The 21,699-nt window shown below is 39.1% G+C and overlaps 1 protein-coding gene across 4 annotated transcripts in view; it reads left to right on the top strand.

The window, feature by feature from the left end:
* Positions 1–21,699, top strand: part of LOC104049619 (core histone macro-H2A.1) — a 47,238-nt gene that overhangs the window by 10,838 nt on the left and 14,701 nt on the right. For 2 of the 4 annotated variants that reach the window (XM_064458345.1, XM_064458343.1), the window contains exons 3-5: positions 11,215–11,321; positions 12,831–13,028; positions 15,588–15,695. In XM_064458345.1, the coding sequence (XP_064314415.1) occupies positions 11,215–11,321; positions 12,831–13,028; positions 15,588–15,695 (413 nt within the window). Of the gene's footprint in view, positions 1–11,214; positions 11,322–12,830; positions 13,029–15,584; positions 15,696–21,699 lie in introns of all 4 variants that reach the window. The other 2 variants (XM_064458344.1, XM_064458342.1) reach the window with 1 other exon arrangement.

The raw sequence follows: 21,699 nt of genomic DNA, 5'->3' as shown, positions 1-21,699 counted from the left end.
GAACTTCAGGTCATTCATTTTTTTTCAGTATAATTCAGAAACACTCCCTTGAAATGGGATGCTTGGAGATTTTTGGTTTGTGTTCTTTTTACCTCTTGGCAGTTGGTACTTCACAAAACCGGAGAAATCCTGACTTCTCTCCGGGAGAGTTTTTAAAGATGCTCATGTCAGCACATGATCTGAGACTCAATCAAAGCATTTCAACTATTTCAAAATAAAAGCAGGAAGATGACATAATAGGAAGGAGACATGTGAAGTGCCATGCTAATAAATTGGCGAAATCAGAAAAGCAATCCTGTGCATTCAGAAAGGAGAGGAAAAATGTAAAATATCAAAAGCAGTTGTAGGAAAGGAGAACTTCAGAAAAGACTAGGAGGGGAAATGGCAGAGATGTGACCTAACAGAGAAGAACCTACTAAGGTTTGAAAACTACTTCATGTGCGCAGAATATGGCACTGACTTTAATCCTTTAGAAGACGAGGTGCTTAATGCTGTTGGCCTTTGCTAAAGTGTAACTCTGATGTAAATCTGAAATGAGCCCCTAATGAGCTCAGATCTGGGATTTTGTTTTGGCTCAATTTGAGATCCGAACTTCTGTAGTGCTTCAAGCTTTTCAGACTTGGAGTTCTCTTCTGGATCCATTTGTAGTTGTGACTTTATCCACTTTGTACTTCGAAGGTAACTTACTGTTACCATGTATGTATGGCTACTCATCAGAAGGTAAAAAGACACATTCTATAATTTCTTGTAGTGTATGGGCCCATTTGTAATTTAAGCCCTTCTCCAGTCTGTGCCTGACGAAGTGCTTTTTCAGACTACATTTTTATTGTTCTGTACTTTTGTATTAGTGTGTTGATACAGGGTGCAGCTCCGCTAGCAGGAACACACACTGGTTTAGCACACAGGAATTAGTCTGGCTGCTTCAGCTGCTGTGAACTAAAAACAGTGCATCTTTGCTGTGCTGCTTTTTAGTCTCTTGGCTTCTGACAACTTCTTCTACAGGGGCTGGCTGTAGTACGTCTCTGTGTTGTCTGTTAGAGTACCTTTAAGAATAATAATAAAACTACTGTATTAGACGTACAATTTGTCTTCTGGTCTTCAGCTAATAAAGTGTTTTTCCTTATCTTATATGTCAATATACTTAACATAAATGGGTTGCAGAGCGAATATTCTCCTTCTCTTAGTCATTCGCTAAAGGTTCTTGTTATGTACAAGTAATACTAGAAAACAATTCTCTCATCAGCCCACCCAGTGTATGCGGTTTGGTTTCTTAAGCATACCACCTGCTTATACTTTCCTGCTTTTCATCTAAGGAAATAATGTGTAATGTCCGCTGTAAATGGGATGCAAGAGTGTGTTCATGGGTGAATGTGCAGAATGTACCTTTGAGTTTTCGGGGATATACTTCCTTTCTTTACTCTGGATGAATAGTGTGGATGCTGAAGAACTATAATGCATTGTTCTTACTTCTTTTCCTTCCTTGCAGTAGCAGTTCATGCAGTGCTGCCTATGTTGCAGGGAGTAGGCAGCATATTTGATTAATTTCTGCTTATGCTGCAGAACTAATTTTAAGCATTATCAACCGCTTTAAGCTGGCAGGAAGTTCAGTGTTAGTAATTCCTTTTGTCTTCTTTCCTTATTTTGGCACTTGGTTTACAGTGGTTCGTTGCCTATTTATCTTCCCTAACTGTACTTCAGAAAACTGCAATCTGCTCCTTAATTTCTCCGCAAAGTAGTACATCAAAATCGGCTTATGATTAAAACAAACAAAAAACTTAGGTCAGTTAGGAGGATGGGCATGGATTCATTTGGGCATTGCAGCCACTCAGATGGAGTTGGATGTTTGCGTTTGTCAGAACTGGTCCAGCCATACACAAAATCGGGTACGTTCCCTGCGGATGTATAGCTTGCACAAGTTACAAAATAGTCCAAACTTTTTTACTAACTGAAAAAGATACTCCTTTGCCCTTAAAAAAACCAGAAATCTCTTGAGCATATTTAAAGGCAGCAAGAACCGGGCCTGCAAGTGATTTCTGTTCCCCCTGCCCCCCTTCGTCTTCTCTACACTGTAAATAATTTTCAATTGCTAAAATGTCATAGCAAATGAGGAGAAGGAGAAGTTTATAAAACAGCAGGAGAACAGGAATACAGAAGAAATGAGACTTTGATTTATACTTGTTCTGTACATACTGAAGTAAAGGTAGGAGAAAATGTTAAATGTCTGTTTTCTCCATTACATTTTTTCTCAACTAGATTTTTATTGGCCATTGTGTACTGTTGATCATGGTTTGTTTTTTGTTTTTTTTTTTTAAATGTAAAATAAGCACCTTTTGAATCCCACGGTTAGAATTGCATCTGAAGCATTCTGGTGCTTACCTGAGTTTTTGTTTTCAGGCTTTGTGATGTCACCAGAATCCCTTAATGGAGGTTCATGTGCTGGAGCTCAGTTCGTTGCGTTTTCATCTTGATTAATTTTCGATGTGGAAAACTTTCTTAAGCCAGCTGCTGATTGGCTGCACAATGAAAGTCCTTCCTGAATGCAGTAAGTTTAACTGCCCACTTCAGATGCTCACTTTCCGACGTGCAAGCTGATCAACTTGAACTGCTGTTCACCTCTTGTGTTCTGCTTGCTGCTGAAAATTTTTACAGGGTCACAGAGGATAACAATTATTTGCCCTGTTTATCAAAGCAGATGTACTGCTGAACTTCGGCTTGGAAGCAGAGGAGAGCTCAGAGGGCTGCACTAAAAAAGGGTTACGTTAAAGGCAGATTCAGGTTCCAGGCATTCTGAGACTACCATAAATAACAGTCCTTTGGGAATAATGACATTTAAGAAGATAATTAATTGACAGTATCTTTTCGATGCCATTTAAACATGCATTTGCTACCCAGATACATTTCTTCTATTTAAACAAGCAGCTTTAGAAACACGAATCCCTACTACAGTGTTGTGCCACAAACTGTGTCCCAAAAGAGGTTTAAAATAAATTAGGGGCTTGTAGGACCTTGTGCCTTGCTTGAGCAAGCATGAAACTACCTCTTCAGATCCAGTGTGGTTTTAATATGGATTAATACTGGACCTAAAACACAGCAGGGCTGTTTACGGCAATAGCCTCACAAGCAGAGACCTTTGAAAATATCAGCATAGCAAAGATCCTTTGTAATAGTCCTCTTTTACGTAAGACTTGTGTCATGTTGGTCATGTTTGTAAGAGCAGTGAGATTGTCAGAATTTAAAATTGCTATATTTGTAACAAGTGCCTCTTCAGCTATAAAACTTGGCGTTGTTACTAATTGAATGATGAATTTTCTTTCTAAACTTATAAATGCATCAATCTGCTTCAAATGTATATAAATGAAGACTTTTCTTTCACTGGTAAGCCCTTCCTTGGCTCCAACCCTGTAAACACTTACATATGTGACTCTCTCATCTTGCAGTCCCATAAAGTTCAATGGATCTCCAGGTTACAAAAGCTAAGTCAATACAAAATTACTTCCCTGATTAGGGTCCTGATGTATTCTTCAAGCTACACAGATCAGATGTGGTGAAAAGCAATAAAAGCTAAAGCATGTTCTCATTACACCAGCCCTAACAGTGAATACCAATATGTCAATATAGGCACTTATTTCAGAGGGGTAAATGCATCAGAATTTGCATTGTGACGTGCACGTTATTGCCTTAATGTACAAAGTGCTGGGCTGGGTTGGTTTGTTTCTTACATCACGGTCAGCAAATTATTTTTCTCCCTTGAAAATGTTAAATTTTCATTATATTTTGATATTCTTAGATACAAGAATTAAACACTTTTCTTCTAGTAATAGGCGTTAAATCTATTTATTTGGCTAAGCTGCAACAAAGTAATGACTTCTGTGAATTGCTGTTCAATGTAATATTGGTATCACCCTCTGTTTTGAAGTGTTTTAAGTGAAGTGTAAAACAAAAATATGGTTGGTTTTTGCTACACAGGTTTTTTTTTTTTCCCTACCCTTACCTTTGTCTTAAGTTGTATCTCTTATTGAGAAGGACAAAAGAATCTATAAAGCTGAAGTCTTTTCTTCTTTGGCCCTTTATTCTTGGAACTGACAGTGGTAGCACAAATAGCTAGAAAGCAGGAAGACATCCTACCTTTCTAGAGTAGCATGCAGTTTCTTTCCTCATCATTAAGTATTGTAAGCATGATTTTTTTCCCCCTTTTCTTTTTTCCATAAGGATTATTTAAGAATGCCTGAGTTGAGATCATGCTAAGTGTTTGGTCTTCGGTCTTTTTTCCACACTACGTTTATCCCTGAATATCTTCTGGGGATGAAATTCTATGTGGATTCTTAGGTGCAGTCAGATGAAATCCTCCATCCTCAATGTAAACTTCCTTGGGGAAAAATAAATTTAGGGGGAATACAATGAAATACAATATTTAAAACAAACAGGAGGTACTTTTCCTCCAAATTGCAAAAATGCCTGTAATGTAGCGTGCCTTGTTGTTGCAGATGTTATGGATACCAAAAACGGATACCAAACCATTCTGAATGGTTTCAGAAAACAATTAGACACATCCATAGAAATAAAATCCATTGGCGGACTAAACAGGGTGGCATTTCTAAGTTGGGAAACTATTCAGCTGCACATAGCTGAAAGCAGAGGGAATGTTCTAGAAAAATAGTATTTTAAGTTTGCCTGTTCATTTAATCCTCCTGAGCATCTGCTCTTCGGCACTGGCTGGGGACAGTCAGGCTAGATGTGGTTTTTTGTTCCAATGAAGTTAGAGCAAGTCTGTACGTTCACCCAAAGTAATAGAATTTTTACATGCTTTGTTCTCCAGACGACTATATAGTCATTCCTATACTGCTTCTGTAAAGTAATGAGGAAAAACATTTGTAAATATTTTTTCTTCTAAATAATGACAGTTGTGTTTATCTGCAGATACTTGTATTTATTATGGCTTCCTTTGCTAACTTGATACAGAAAGACTTGGTGTGGGGGAAAGACTCTGAGACAACAGCAATTTAATGAGTCATAATATTTTCAGTAATAAACATTGAGTCCCACTTCCCTCCCTGTCTGAGGCAGTATCTAATAAAACCATTATCGCCATCTGCCAGATCACGTTGAAACGAGTGTGCTACAAAAATAAGAGTGCAACATGTATGGATTGCATCGGCTTTGGTCATTGTTTAGTGAAGTCTTTGGCACTGAGTTGTATTTCTTGTTCCTTTTTGTAGTGGCACGAGTACGGACACCCTTGATGCACATACCCATTTCCTCTTTCAAGCTCACTTCAGTAAAATCCAAAATTTCAATATGAAGTCCTCGCCTCTTTTTGTTAATAACGTTATAAATTTTCACTGAGTTTCAGTAGATGATTGGCATCTGCCACTTCTTTAATGTTTGGAAATGCAGGTTCCTAACATGTGCCTGCAAAGGTCAAAGACTAAACTAGGACCAAGTCTTAAGGCATGAGTGGTCTCCTGTACTCTGTAACAGCCAGACCAAAGAGTATGTGCTGCACTTGATCAGGTAACGTCTGGCAGCAGTTACATTAATCATGTTCGAGTGCATTTCTAAAACATATGTAAACTGTTAGGAGTAACAGCAAAGTGTAAAGTGCTATGTAGAGGAAGCTCCACTGAAAAAGAAAAAAAGGTTAATTTGAGGGAGATCAGGATTCTTTAAGTCAGTGGAGAAGAAATAGGCTATCGCTTTTTAAATTAGTGCTCGGCGTGTGACGGTTGTAGTAAATAACATTTGGGTTGAAATTTGCTTTCAGATTGCCCTGAAAAGTAGGCTCACATACCTTGAACAGATCAAGGGTTAACAAAAAATTTTAAAAGTTAGGAAGTTAAATAACATGGGATCTCTTACAAAAAAAATAATGGATGGTATTAAAGTGTAGACAAAAGCTGAAAAGAAGCGTGAGTCAGATCAGAAGGCTTTAAGTGGAAGTGGCTTTTGTGGCCTGAACTTGAGTTTGTATAAACAGCAGTCTGTCATCTGCCTCACAGAAATGCAAAACTTGGAGTAACTTGGCCACGTTAAGAGTTTCTCCTGTAAGGGGCCTAGTTGTGATACAGCTCAGACACTAAAGACTGAAAGGTTTGGGTTTTTTATCGCATCCTAAGAGAATGATTGCCCTCTTGAGGGTTGAGGTTTCATCAAGGCTAGTTCGAAGCAGTAAAATTTCTTGACTTGACTTTCACTGCATCAAATTTCCATGACTTTGAACCGAGGCTGAGAACTGTTTTACTGGAATGCACGAGGGGGAAAGTGTTGTTAAATGATTCTACCTTCGCTCTCACAACTGCAGATTCCAGGGGGATTGGGTGGAATACACACAGAGAAGAATGCAGGAAACTCTTTTAACAGTCTTGGCTGATTGGGGTTGATTGGGTTAAAACCTTCCGGAATCATGTAAAATGATTCTGAAGTCAATAAAATGCTGATGGAAGGATGATTAATTTAAAGTACAATAAACAGACTCCTTGTCATGTAGTTGGCTCTGTAGCAAATACATGTTTTCTCAGTGGAATTGTATCAACATTCATTTTTCTTTGATTTCTCAATTTTCTTTTGAGGAGGGGCTTCAAAATTTTTTAGAAATATCTGGCTTGTTCCTGTTGGAACTTGCGTGTTCAGAAATTGGCCTCATGTCAACACATCACCTGTTAGTTGTTAAGAGTTTAATTTTCAAAGCTATGATTTCATCTCCCTGAAGAGAAGGTGGACAAAGGGGTTCGATGCAACAGCAGTGTTTTAGCTTGAGCTGTAAACCAAAAAGGAAAAAAAAAAACCAAACCAAAACCCCCAACATTTTGGGGATGAACTCAGACCAAATTGAATTGAGTATTTACATTTAGAAAGTATTATATCCTGAAATGCATTACAAGCTAAAGGCCTTGTCATTTAGGCTTTAAAGGAGTTTTAGTCAGTAATGACCAGTAATATTTTGTTTGAAAAGTAGGATCAATGAACCAGAGCATTCTCCAGCAGTGGGAGAAGAATGCATTTGCTTTTGTTTCCATCCAGGTCTGCAGTTGCTACTGTGTCTGCTTTGTTTTGCTCTCATAGTAATTTGTTTCATTTTAACCTTGTGTTAAAATTATCCTTGTGTTCTTGTTCCAAAATTTGCAAGTGTTGTGAAACACCAGAGCAACAGATTCAAGGCAGAGCAGTCCCACTGTGAAACGGGGAAATGCAAATAACGAAATTGGGAACTTAGTGAGATGGCCAAGAGAAGACCAGAGATCGGAGTCTCTGCAAGTTAAGGATGCGGAACTGGCCCTGAAAACTTGCTTCAGGATGAGGTTTCTGTGGAGAATTCGAACACTTCTTGGTTGCGTTTGAGTAGGAAATGCCTTGAGAACAACTTTTCCTGTGGTCTTATCTCAGGCTTAAGTACAAAGATATACAACCTGTTTTCTTTTCTCCTTTAAAAATATTTAACTGAACTTTTAAAAACCTCAGCAGAAGAAAAGCAGTTTTGGTTCAAGCGCTGAGAACAGGCTTAGACCAGTTTTCACTACCCGTATCCATTTGCCTAGTTCTAAATATTACAAAGGATTTTTTTCAGTGGATATAAATGAGAACTACCTTTACGGTAAATTTTAAGAGAAAATTTCTTAACTTTTAGGACTTTCTCTTCCCACTTTAACCTTCTACTTTAATGATGACTGAAAAGAAGGAAACTATTAATCATAACTATGCCTTTTAAATCAAAGTAATTCTTTTTTTCTTTCCTAGTTACATACTTCTCTCAGCTTTTTTTCACGGGATTGTTTTATATCTGCAGTTAAAGTAATACATGTTTTGTTTTGGGTTTTTTTGTTGGAAATTATTCAAAAGCACAGAAATAGTAATTTCTGCAAATATAAAGAGTATCTCTTTATATTAACCTAAGATTTCTATATGTAGTAATTGAAGAATTATACCTTCAAAAGTTTATAATACTGAATAAATTGTATATTTTCCTCATTTTAAAAAATCAGATATTTTGGTGTTCAGTACTTCTGTGAAGTGTGTCTCAGAGTTGCCTTTTGCCTGAGTGGTGGTAGTGTAATTATTCTCTAGGGGGGAAATGCCTTGAGTAAATATATGAAAGGAATGGAATAGACATTATGCAACTTACATCCTTTCTGTGAGGCCTCATTTTTGTAAAGTGTTCTTGTTCTGGTCTTCTGGTGGGATAAATACAAGCTGAGTGAATCCTGATGTCATGGAAGCTCTTAACACTTTCTTTTGCCTCAACACTTACAAGCAGAGCTTTCTCTTTTGACCCTGTTCGGTTGCAGGAGTTGATTTTTGAATGTCTATTTTTTCCCACCATCGGAAGATTATCGTTAATGAAGCAGAACTCTTCAATGACTCAAACCTTTGAGCCTGGTAGAATGGCACTTCCAAAGATGGGTCTGACCTAAGAATTCACATCCAGTCTGAATTTTAAGTGCCTCTTCCCACCTACGACTCTTTCCAGCTCCACACCTAAATCCAGAGTGATTATTCTGGCAAGTTGGGTCAGCTCCCTTATAGAGAGAGCTAGATTTCCATCTAATTTAAAATTGGTTTAAAACATGGATGAAACACCATTTAAATCTTTAGTATTAAAGTAGCACAAAACAGATGTGAAAGTAAAGCTGGCTGCAAGCAAAATCCAGGCAAGTAATCCGGATCCCATCTGGATCCAGAAGGTCTTCATTTCTAGAATTTGTAAGTGCTCTGGTCTGTTGGGTTTGGATTAGGTTTGTCTCTGTCAGTGCTAAATCAAAAAATTGTTGCCTATATTGGCTTCAGCTCGAATACCTCCTAATTTTCTGTTTTTAAATAGGGGAGAGTCCCCCTTTGACCAGACTTGTGTGCATAGCTGACTTTTGCCATTCTCTGTGCTGTGGGTCTCTGCGTGCACAAGCAATGCGTGGTTATTATCGAAGAGCTGCGAAGGCGGCCAGAAGAAAAATTCCACCCTCCTCCTCCTCCTCCTCTCTCCCTCTCCCCAAGATCCTCTTTTGCGGTCCTCAACGCCAGTGCAAAGCGTTCTGTTCCTGAAAAGGAAGTGGGGTACCTCAACTTCCCTAAAGGACCATTAGAAAACTGTAATTTCAAAATGAGTTTCCTGTCCAAGGAAGAGGGCTTAGCACTTAGAAGAACAGTTCTCCACTGTACAAGGCAGACATTTGAGTTTTATGAGGAACAAATAAAACATTCCTCTGTGCTTTACAGGCATAACACTTTCTAAGACTCTTTAGTTACAAAATGACCTGTCTGCATAGTTACACTGATCGGTTGCAGAGAATAACACGGCCCAACTGTTTAGCAGTGCCTGATGCAGTAAAGAAGCGGAGGTGGGGAAGCAGAGGCAAACCTAAAAGTAGTCTGCTGTTTGCAGCAAATCCTTCCCAAGCTTTTCAGCCAGTAATAAAGTCTGAGATACAAACAAAACAATTCCTGATCTAGAGGGGTGGAGATGCTGGCATTGTTACAGTGAGACAGAATCTTGCTGAGGTCAGCGGGGATGCGCAGGGTGTAACCGAGAGCGCAGCTTGTCTGTTGGAGGTGGTGCAGGTCTTCTGTCACAACAGGCGGCTGTATGCAGTCCTGAACGCGAGCTAAACCTCACGTGTGAGCTGTGGCTTTTGAGAAGTATGTGAAAAGGATTATGCCAGCTTAACTGAGTTCTTTGGAGGTGTGGAAAGCATAGTCAGGTTGACCTTACCCCGCTAATCCTTCTTTAAAAATAAATTAAAGCAATTGTTGTCAGCATGAAACCTTGAGTTACTTTTGGGGGCTTAGACTTAATATTCTATCTTGCCCTATAATAAAGTTAATTGTGCGCTTTGAAGAACACAAACAGTGAAAGCCTACCAAAATCCTCGATGAAGCTTAACTGTAGAACATCCAGAAGCAGCTGTAAGTTTTCCAGTAAGTGTCAGAACTAGCTTATTAGGGGACTTACGGTGAAAAATAATTGAAGAATCATGTTAAATTCAGCTTAATGAAAAGCCATAGTATTACTTAAGATTTACTATGTGTTATGGTAAAGGCATGTGGTCACGTGAGCTTTGATTTTAGTCTCTTTCATTTCCAGATTAATGTCTTAATTCAGTTCAGTTTGCCTCTGAAGCCAGCTTATGGGAGAGTTTTCGCGGTATAGTCAGTTGTTAAACGTGAAATCAGTCTCATACCCTATCCTAGTGTTAAATGTTAATACATTAGTGTGTAATAGATGTTAAGAAGGCATTTTCATTTTCTTTTTTTCTCTTTTTCTCCACACATTACCAGGTTTGCAAAAGGAAATATACCAGAAGCAATAGTGAAACACAGTCTGTACAGAGGGAACTGAAAGGTTATGTATAATGGCAACAGCAAGAGCACATAATTGCAAAGTCAGATAAAACATGCTTTGTCATTTTCTTAATTGTTCCCCGGGCTTTAATTGCATTCTTTGCCTGAGGCTTGTTGAGTTGAAGACGGATAGGTTAGCAGGTGAATGCTCTAGCCTTTCACTTCCTAAGTCCTTGCAAGGGAGCAAGTTAATCTTTCCTAATTCCGATAAGAGCCATCTTATGCACAGCTCTTAAACATATTTTGTTGGGACTGGAAGTTTCTTCTAAGGAGATAATTTACTGGGAGCAAACAAACATGATTCATCAATTACTTTTTGTGGACGGAAACAACTTCTCAAAGAGAGGAAAAAAAATCATTAAGTCAGTGTAGCAGCAGAGTTTGTATTTTTAGTGTCCTGACTTGGATGTGTGCTTACATGCTTCCGTAATGTTAAAAATGAGAAGTTGAGCATAGCGTCTTTTCCAGTAATAAAAAAGTAGAAGTGTTGCAAGCCAGAACTCACATTTATGACAGGTTTGAGGGAAAAAACACTGTAGCATTTGTACATCTAGCACTCCATCACCTGACAGGAGATTGATGCTAGGAGGTGAACACAGATTAGCCTTGAGAAGAACACTGAAAAGTCGAGAATCTAGGGGAACTGCTTTACAAGGACAAAAACGTAAATAATGCTTAGACCAGAGGACTTCAAGTGTGCATTTGCCCTTCAGTGATTAGAGATATAAAAAGAAAATTATAATTTTAGGGTTAGATGTCTGCTGAGAGTATTCAGCGGTTAGGAACAACATGTTATAACTCAGATCTCTTTTTGCATGGATGCTAAATAACACATTGATTTTTCTTAATGATCACAATGTAATTAAAAGGGGCTTACTTCTTCCCCAGCGGAAATTCTTGAATTGGCTGGAAATGCAGCAAGAGACAATAAGAAGGGTCGAGTCACTCCTAGACACATCCTGTTGGCTGTAGCAAATGATGAAGAATTAAATCAGGTAAGAAAAAGCTCCATCGTGTGAGGGCCAGGATTTCCTTTAGGGCTTTTAAAATTGTCTTTCTGTATAGCTGAATTGTAACTCAGGAGCTTGGCTTATTGAGTAGCCCGCCAGGAAACAGCTCGTTCGCTCACTAGCACGCTGCCTGTGTAACTAACTAGAGCACTCAGCTTAATTTGGTGTTTCAGGACTCTTAAAATGTGTTAAAAATGCAAAGGAGATGTCATATGACATTCGCTCGCACTGCTACAACTGCTTCTGTTAGAGTGGGGCATTGTCATAAACTCTACAGAGACATGGGGAAAATCTGGTAGATGCTTTTGTTTGTTTGTTTTCCCCACGAAGCAGCTTAGGACTCAGTGGGACCTGTCCTGTTCCCATTGACATCTGTCATTTTGACCACAGAATTAAGAGGGTCTGGAAATCTTGCAAGTCTGTCCCCTTTGCAGATTTAGAGATGTCTTTACCTTAGCCAAAAAATATTTGGGCATCATCATTATTACAGCGTTGTGGTGTCAGCCAGAGGCGCTGGCTAGCATTAATGTCCCTTTGTGTGATGTGCTGTAAAAACACATCTGAAAAGATACTTTTCCAAACCTGTGTGTCATGATGGAGCAGGAAAAAAAAAAAAATCCCCAAATCAACCTCCTTCTGGCTTTGTCTGAAATTTGATCCTACTTTCCATTCATCATCCCTTTGTGAGTGTGGAGCCTCCCTGAGTTGTGGTTGGGGAGCAGCGAACACGAATCAGAAGGTGGGAGTACCTGAGGGACTTTGATGTCACCGTTTGTGTCCTCCCGAGTGGTGAATTAGTCCCAGTTAGATGTATAAAAAGTTACAAGTGGTTTTAAATACAGAACATGATATATTTCACCTCTGCTTTTAAAGGCTTGAATGAACTGCACACTTTTGAATAGTGATCTGCTTTTCTTCAACTACATAAAGATTTTTTTGAAGAAAGACTTCCAGGTATAGAGATTTGTATAAATGTTACCCTCATTTGAAGTTTCTTTTTCTTAAAAAAAGAAAAAAAATATCTGTTTTAAAAATGCCTTTTCAAGAAAATTCAACAACTGGGACATGTATTATGTTCTCCACAGTGTGGTACCCATTGCAGTCCTGTACCACAGACTTTGGGGTCCCATCCCTTGCGCAAGCTGCCCTGCAAAGCTCTCGTGTCCGTGGCCGGGGCTGTCCTGTTTTCCAGTAGCTGGGTAACAGTCTTCATGGCACGGCTTCGCGGAAACAGAACTTGTGTGAGCCCAAGAGAGATTGGCAGTAACGAGCATATATGCAAGAAGAATATGTAGTCCCTTTATAGTTAACATTTAGTACGTGATCAACTTCATTTCATACATTTCCTGTCTCACTTTAAAGATAATGGTTTGAGAAACATACAAGAACCAGTTAAAACTCAAGGCAGTGTACAAAGTTTGCAGGAAGTGCCATTGTCTGTTCATTGGTGAGTAAATGCTGAAATGTGTCGTTTACAACTTTTATTTTGATTAGCTATTGAAAGGGGTCACCATAGCCAGTGGTGGAGTGTTACCCAATATTCACCCAGAGCTGTTGGCAAAGAAGCGGGGATCAAAAGGAAAACTGGAAGCCATCATCACTCCTCCTCCAGCAAAGAAGGCAAAGTCTCCATCACAGAAAAAAACTGTATCAAAGAAAACAGGCGGCAAGAAAGGGGCAAGGAAATCCAAGGTAGAGTAATCTGTTTATTTTAAACCCAAACAAGCTTGCTAGCGGTAGCCGTAGGGAGCGTCGCGCAGGGCAGGCTTTCTGTTCCACGTGTTGCTAACCATAGTGATTGCAGTAGCAGCACAAGCAAAGGCTGGAGGAGGAGCGCTGCCCTCTCCCTAGCGCGGCTGGAGGTCTGAAGGCCCTCGCAAGTGGCAGAGTCTGCAGGGCAGGCAGGCAAGCTGTAAATGCTCTGTTCTAACAGCCGTTAGGCGGGCACAGGCTGGAGGCACCACGAGGCAGAAGGGGGCGGAGGGGGGCTATGCTGGTTATGCCTTGCTGGTGAGCAAGGGAGACCTTAGGTAGCAGCTGTTGGGGTAGCTTTGCTGTGACTGTGCAGGTGCCTGCGTTGGGCTAGGCACAGTAAACTTGCTTGTACTTTGTTCAAGGATTGATATTTGTCTGCAGGAAACGGGGAATCTGGCTATTTTTTTCAGAAGTGAAGTCACCCTAAAGCAGCATCTTGCAAATTTAAGTATTGCAGAAAAACAGCCTAAGTCACTTGCGCTGGACTAATGTCCCCAGCCATTAGCATGTCAGAGTCCTGTTTCCAAGTGTTGTATTTTTCTGGTCTGTGTTGGGGTTTTTTAATAGGTTTTTGTTTGTTCCAGCTTAGTATAAGATTCCTCTTAGTTGATTTGATGAAATCCAAAGAGTGTGAAATACTCTTTCTGAAATAGGATGCAATTTTGCTAGACCAGGTAACTGAGTCTCTTGCAGCATCAGAGAAACTGTGTTATGGCGACATAGAATTTCTTTGGCTGAGTTAAAGACCCACAAACGTCGCCCTCTGTTCTTAGTATGTTATAGATGAGACACTTCCACGTGTAGATTTGTTTCTTTACATTCCTAGTAATTAATTAAACTCATTTGAAATGCAGTGTGGAGGTGAGGGGAAGAATGAGAGGACCAAGATATGATTTTTCTTATACTGGGAAACTAAGAATAACATTGGTTTTTAAGTTAAGGAGAACATTCTTTCATTTCATTCCTTTTTTTAAATTTCACTTTGTAGGAGTAGGGAGTCTTTCTAAGGGTGTGTGTAACCAAGGATCTTTTTTTTAAATTCAAAACGACTACAGTCAAGCAATAGGTTATGAAAGTAGGAAGAAAAGTGCATTAATTTCACATGAACTGGGCAATGCACGTGAAAAGTCACCTTCTGGGTCAAACAAAGCTTCTGTATTCATTCTGCATGTCTTATTGTTTATTTGGTCACTCTTCTGATTATTTCACTTGTTTTTCAAACTGTTGAATACAGCTTTCTCTCTTAGAACACCTAGTAGCTGGCATTTCAAGTGCAGTGCTTCTAATAACCACGCACTAATAATTTCCCTAAATCTGGAATTTTTCTTCCCCTGCTTGATTACAAAAGCAGGAAGTCTGTTGTGGGGTTCTGTTTTTCTTCCACACAATAAACTGTATTGTCTGCTTACTCTGTTGGTATTTGGCTAACAGTAAACTCCTGGGGAATTGAAATAGGACCCATGAAAATCTAATTTTCAAAACATTTGTGTAAAGTAAAGCGTGGTTACAGCTTCTAGAAGCACCAGTATACCCTTGCATCAAAGCCATTATAGTTGCTCAGCCACAGATTTAGTTTATATACTTTGGAAAGGGACAATAGGAGAACAGTGGCTTGCTTAATATTCCCGGTGTGCTTTTTAGCTTCAGCATAGGAATTGCTGGGGCACCAAATATTTATATCAGATCATAAGTAATGATTTCATTGAAAAGATGAAATGATTTTTTGGCACCAAATGGGTTTATAACCACAGCAGTCAATTCACTGTCTTCATGAAGCAACCTTTTCAAAATGTTCCCAATTCTCATTTTCATTCATTCCTGAAACCTATCATTTTACTTCAGTAATACAGTTGGAAAAAAAAAAGGAATGGTGATTGAGGGGAACTCCTTCTCCCCCTACAGTTTTACTGGAGATAAAGGAAGGTGATCATGTTAAACAAGACAGAGAAAATTGTTCAGCCCATTTCCTACTACTAGTCAGGTGGAAAGTAGGTGTGTTGTTCTGACACTGGCTCTAAGGACAGCCAGATTTTACAGCAGTATTTCTAAAAAAGAAGTTTGTGAAATATGGGAGCACCTCCCTCCAAAGAGGCAAAATTTGAACTCTCACAAGTCCATTTTTACATTAGAATGAATGTCTGCCCACACATATAGATACGTACATTATCTTTTTGCACACAAGCTATTAGAAACCCTTTAAAAGTTGGGGTATTTTTTCCTGCAGCATTTAAGACAGCTGTCATCTGAATTGTGCATGGTCATAGGCAAGGACAGGCTTGTGTAGATACACAGACGTTGAGGTCATTTTTCCTATTGATTCCTTCAGCTGTAATCAGTCACTTCAGTTAGGCTAAAGGATAAAATCCTAATGCCAGTGTTTGCACTAGCATTTTATTGCCTGGTAAGCATTTATGGCATGTCCTATATCTTCCTGTTATTCGATGGTGGTGTTCTCTCAGCCTTGAGTTAACTAATTAACTGTATTTTTGGAAGAAGAAGCAGGGAGAAGTGAGCAAATCAGCCAGTGCTGACAGTACAACAGAGGGAACTCCGGCAGATGGCTTCACAGTCCTGTCCACCAAAAGTCTGTTCCTTGGCCAGAAGGTATGCTCCTGCATTGTTATAAATGAATACCTATTTTCCAGTGCTGCTTAGGGAATACCCCCTCCCACCACCCCCCTTTCCCCACACCGTCTAGGTACAATGGACATTTCCCCACTGAGCACTTGAGGAGGCGTATGATACTAGTTTTTGAGCAAAGAAGTTCTCTGAAACAACTTCTAGAACTTTTTAAAAATACGTAAATGAGTCTTCATATGGCTACATAATTAAATACTCATATAGAAAGAAAGCCTGTGTGCTTGTAATCTATCTTGCCTTATTCATAAACGGCATAATCGTTACAGCTAAGCTTCTGCCAAAGATGAAATTATTCTAAGAATAAAACGTTTTTTTTCCAGTGGGCAGCCCACTTCATTGCTCGTGTAAATGATTTACAGGTTTTTATCAAAACCTATTTTAGACATTTGTTCCTAATAGTGGTTTTATGTTTTGTTCTGCTTTGTTACTTACAAAAGTCAATGCTGTGTAATAATGAATGATGCTTTTATGAAAAGCTAGAAGTCAACGATCCTTTTTTCCCTGTGAATATGCTTTGGGACATGGGGTGGCTTAATACAAATACATACCTGCTTAGAGAGAGGATCCACTTAAAGAGACAATTCATTAAATTAATTCGTTCTTTTATTTTGAAACCTGCCTTTAGTTCGTGATACAAAATTTTGTTAAGTAAAACTGCATCTTTCTTCTATCATTCAGTAATCAGATCATTGTGTTCTAAGTCATAAGAGATGAGCCATTGTCCATTGTGGAATGTATCTCCTCTGACTCATTTTTATTTCATACTGAGGTTGTTCTCCATTTATCCTTCCACAGTTTGTTTGCAAACTTTAAAATGCATGAGAGTAACTTTATTTTTCGCAAAACTTTTAATTTTCCACATTTAATTTTACAGCTAGAGCTATATTGTTGGTTTGGTAGGGTTTTTTGTTATTTGACTACTACCAGGGGGGTGGTTTTGAACATATTTTTAAAAGTATTTTGATGACTAAATTAGAATCCAAAGTTTATAAACTACATTACTGTTTCAATAAAGCAAGTAATGTCAGATTTTCAGACCTGATTTTGAACTCCTTTTAGTTACCGTGGGAAGCCTGTAATAAGACCTAGTGTTGTGGTCCAACAAACTGACCCAGCAGATCAGTGAGGCTTTGCTGTGGGGCTCAGTGGAAGAGAATCAGGAACTCCAGGACTGCTTTAAGCTGTGGTGAGCAAAGCCAGTGTCTGTTGCAGAGCTTTCCAGTGAGTACCTTGTACTGGGAAATGGACTTTCTGGCTTTCTCATTCACTTGGAGTGCAGCCCCCTGAAAAAAATTACTGGTGGGACATGTCCATCCCCATCCTGGTTACCCTGCTGACGAGAGGGGCCAGGTGTTAGCCTTTATCTGTAACACAGTACACAAAATTAAAAGCAGATTAAAAGGAAAACAAAAACCCCATTTGTCTGCTGTGAGGGAACACTCCAAATGAAATGGATTCTTTGTGAGGGGTAGAGAATGCAGAAGTGCTGTCGATGGGTCTAGCACAGATTATATTTTGCTTTTGATTCCCAGTGGAACTGTCTTCAGAGGCAGTAAATGGTTAGTGTAAAAATCTAAGAGAAGCAGGCTATGTCTAACAAACATAAGAATTTTCTGTATCCTGTTATGGGTGAGTTAAAAATGAAATTCTTACGTCATTTGAGCTGATAATAATATATTAATGTCTTTGTTCTGATTTACCCCCAAAATAGCACATTTAGACCAACCTAAATTCTATTAAGCATTTGTGTTAAGACTGATAACGTGGAAAGCTTAAAATGCAAAACACCTTTGCACTGTTGTGATCAAAGAGATTTTATTTAGCATAAAAACAACAAAAAAACATATTATGCTGCCTTATTCCTAGAAATATTTTCAGACCATTCCCCAGAAGTTATTTTCAAAACATACATTTTTTTCAAAATTATAAAATAATTTTAACTTTCTTGTGATTAAAAAAAGGCAAATATAAAACTTTAGATCATGGAATCGGCGGGACTGGAATGTGCCCTCTCCCCTAAGCTCGAGGTGTGTTTTGCATGGGCCAGGAGGCTCCTGGTGCGACAGGATGTCTGCTGCTGCGTGCAGGTTTAGCAGCCTGCGATCTCATTGGTGGTGGTGGTTGTTAGTTATTTAGGTGACACACGGAAGCCTCAAATAATTGCTATTTATTTTGGAAATTTACAAATTAAATACACCAATTATCTATAAAAACTCCAGCAACTATGAATCAATTAAATGCTTCTGCTTAGCCATTTCTACATGCAATTGCTGTTTAAAAAGATATTGATTTTTAAAAAAATATTTATTGAAGTTTAAGTCTGAATATTAACAGAAAAACCCCCTGTTTTGTTATAGTTGTCTTAAATTAGTACCACATGGTATTCATAATCATAATGCACTAAGAATTTTCTTCAGGAGCGATGCTGGACAGTCGCGTTGCTGGACAGTCCGATTCCTTAGACTTCTGCATGTTGCTTATTTTCAAAGAGTGTGAGAGCAGAAGGTGTTTGCCTGTGCGGAGGAGGGCCTTTCTTCCATTCGGCACAGCCTCACTCTCCTTAAACAGCATTTCAAGGGAAGTAGGAATCTGCTGGTCTCTTGGGTAGGGAGGACAGTGTGCTTAGGTGGTTCAGCTGGAGGCCTGGAAACTGTGACTCCTGGCTTCTGGCTTTGGCTGATTCAGAGACACTGGACATCACCCCTTCTCTCTCTGTTGCCTTCCCCATTTGTGAAATGGAGATAAAGTTACACTCTTCACGTGGATGGTAGGAAAGCTTAATATGTTAAAATATTTTGAGCTTTTCCATTTGAAAATCAAAAATGTTAATCACAGTTGTTTGATTTTTCTTGGATTTGTACATACAGGTTTTCAATATACTTTCATGTTCTGTGTGTTCTTAATAAACTACAGTGCAAACACAGAAACCTGAGACCGAAAAACACAAACAAAAAATTGGTGTCTTTTGAATCTCCTGTGACATCCTTGAACCACCTTTACAAGTCTCCTTGGTCTGCAAAACCACTACCTGCTACGTCAGGAAATAATTTACTAGATGCAGAGAAGGAAGAAAATAATCCTGTTTTTAGTATCATGTAATTCATGTTTAACAGGAAAAATCTTTTTCTTGGCTCCATGTTTACAGAAGCAAAAGGGAAGGGTTTTATTTGCAAGAATGGTTCTTCATCCTTCTAATATTCCCAGATTCAATTACCGAAAACACAAATGAGAACGTTGCAAACCTGGGTGTTGTTCAGTTTTCAGAGTCCTGTTATTGCATTGAATCTTTAGGTAACGGCTGACACTCAGCTAGAAATTCGTAGAGGTCAGGAAGTGACCAAGAACCCTTCAGAACCCAAGAACCCTGCAGAAGTGTATTAGTGCTACACTAATTAAGTATTAAAATCTAGTTAATATGTCAATGATTGCACATCCTACGAGTGACATCCCAGTGGAAACGTGGTATTCAGCACATTAACTAGTTTGGTTTTTCCTGGGGCAATTATGGAGTAGGTAGAGGCAAAGTTGTAAGACCTCAAGCCTAAGCGTTAGGATTTGGACTTTCAGAGAGACCTCAGCTTGTTTGCAACAGGCGTCTTCAGTTCTCTGTATGAAACTCATACTAGAAAAAGTTCCAAGACTTTAAAGGTAATTTTGTCTGAAATAAGAAATGCAAGGCTTGGCTCAGAAAATACTCATGGATGTGCTAAGTGCCATCTGCATTTTATCTAACTAACATTTAAATGTTACCTGAAGTTATGTCCGTTCTTTGTTGCACATGTATATGCAAGTTGTGCCTGTTTATTTTTTTTAAAGTGGCCCTTTACGGGATCACTTCTTCTAATACATGCTTCATACTATTGGGTAGTAAAATTGAGCAATTACTCACTGGAGGATTTAACTCTACGGGAAAACTTCTGGGGTTTTTTTAATTGTTTTTGGCTATCAGATAGCTAACAGTGCACTGAACAGCAAATCCAAAGTTTAGCGGAATAATACTTAGCTCCCAACACATGCTGTCAGTGGTGGGCACCTTTTTAAGCATTTTGTTGTTGCTGTTAAATTGAAACTTTAATTACCAGCTGGTTGCTCTGTAAATTCCATATATGAGTAGGCACAGAGATAGATTAAAGGTCTGAAACCAAAATGGTCTGCAGCCAATAGATCTGGGGCAAAAGACTCTGGGAACAGAGTCACCTATCAAATGACCAAAATATGCTTAGGATCATACTAAAATCCCCACAAAACAGTCTTTTGGTGTGTGCATGTGTTTTGTTGGTTTTTTAATTTCAAAATTCATAAAGTTTCTTTAACATTTTGGTTTATTTGATTTCACTTTTTTTTTTTTAAACAGCAGTTGCTTGTAGTCAAACTCAAGACTCAAACTCAAGTATGAATAACTCACCACGTGGGAAGTATTAAAGGATTCGAAGCTATTTGGAAAGCAAGCCTTCTTAGATTTTATTACAAATTCCCAAACAGACCCGTACTTAAAACAGGGCTGAATTATGCTCATTTTTAGCCAAAATCACCCTATTTTGGGGGGGAACATGATTTACTCAAGCAACATATGCAAATTATACGGAATTGCAGGCTTTTCAAAAGAGAACAAGGTCAATTCATATAATCAGATGAATGAAATGGAAATAGGTTTTCATAAAAATTAGGTATATGGATGTCAGCCTCCTTAAATGACACTTGTATCAGTGACGTGGATCGGCTCATATTCCCTATTAATAAACTGACATACACAAGGCGAAGATTGGAAGTTTTAAGTTTACAGAATGCGGGTTACAAACCAAGAGACAAAATTCAGTTATCGACAAGATAAATTGCCATGCCTGATTGTATATGTTATGCTTCATAGGTTGAACCCAGCTGGTTCTGGATTAGAAGGAAAGCCAGGCTCAACAGCAGCTGGCTTCAGGACTTGCATAAATGAATGAGAACTTTCATAGCTGCTTTCTGTATTGCCTAATCAGCTACTGAAACGATCATTTTAAATGCATCTTGCAGATAAAAGCATAATTTATGATGTAGATAATGTATTTCCCCATACAAAAGAGTCTGGAAAATTGTGTGCACTTTTAAAAAATACTAGTTTTGAAGTACTTAAAATACTTCGGTTTTCGCAGTAGTAAACGTGGTGCCTGCGACATCTGACTTCCCCACACGGGCTACGAAGCCGCGTTACAAAGCCCTGGTTATAAGCCTCCTCCCGTTCCTGTCAGCGTGCTGCAGTTTTGACTTTTGCTGAGTTCGGCACCCGCATCAAATTGCCTCAGGTTACGGAGTTGTTTCTGTGGTGTGGGTCCCATACTCTGCCGGGACACCCGAGCTGTCAGTAGTAAGGAAACGGTGCTATCCCTTCACACCACTAAGCACTTCCAAAAAAACCTCCTCACTAGTACGGCGTGGCAGGATCAGTTTGTTACTGGTCTTTTCATTGACTTCTGATTTGAGATACTAGTTTGTAAGTCTTGCTCCAAATGCGTTGCTGGAAGTTGAAATGTGCACTTCCTCATGTTCCCTTAATTCTTTTTATTCTTTTAAGAGCACTTAGTGCAGATGGGAGGCTAATCTCTAGATACCTGTGCTAACTTCCTCACCTTACTGTATGCCCCTGAGAAAACCCTTCAGATTTTGTAGTGACTCAGACAGCAGTTGAGAAGCGTGCTTTAAATGTGTTAATGAGAGGAGTTAATGGGCATTGGTGGGTGGGGTTAAAATCTCTATGTTAATAAATGTCAAAAGGAAGTACAGCAAATAAAGTAAAACCTAGAAGCAAGTCGCACGTAACAGTGCCTGCTTACGGTGCTTCAGCAGCCGTTCACAAAGGCAGCAAGTGAGAAGTGAAATGCCTGCGATGCAGAATGGGGTGACCGCTAGTGAGGAAAGGGCAGGAAAGGTGGCCCCTGCTAGGATGGAGGAGTCGCTGCAGACAAGCGTGTGCTTTCTCAAAGATATG

This window comes from Phalacrocorax carbo, chromosome 8, assembly GCF_963921805.1.
Source record: "Phalacrocorax carbo chromosome 8, bPhaCar2.1, whole genome shotgun sequence".
In the NCBI taxonomy this organism is placed as follows: domain Eukaryota; kingdom Metazoa; phylum Chordata; class Aves; order Suliformes; family Phalacrocoracidae; genus Phalacrocorax; species Phalacrocorax carbo.
Note: the sequence above shows the minus strand (reverse complement) of the source record. Positions and strands in the feature narration are given on the sequence as shown.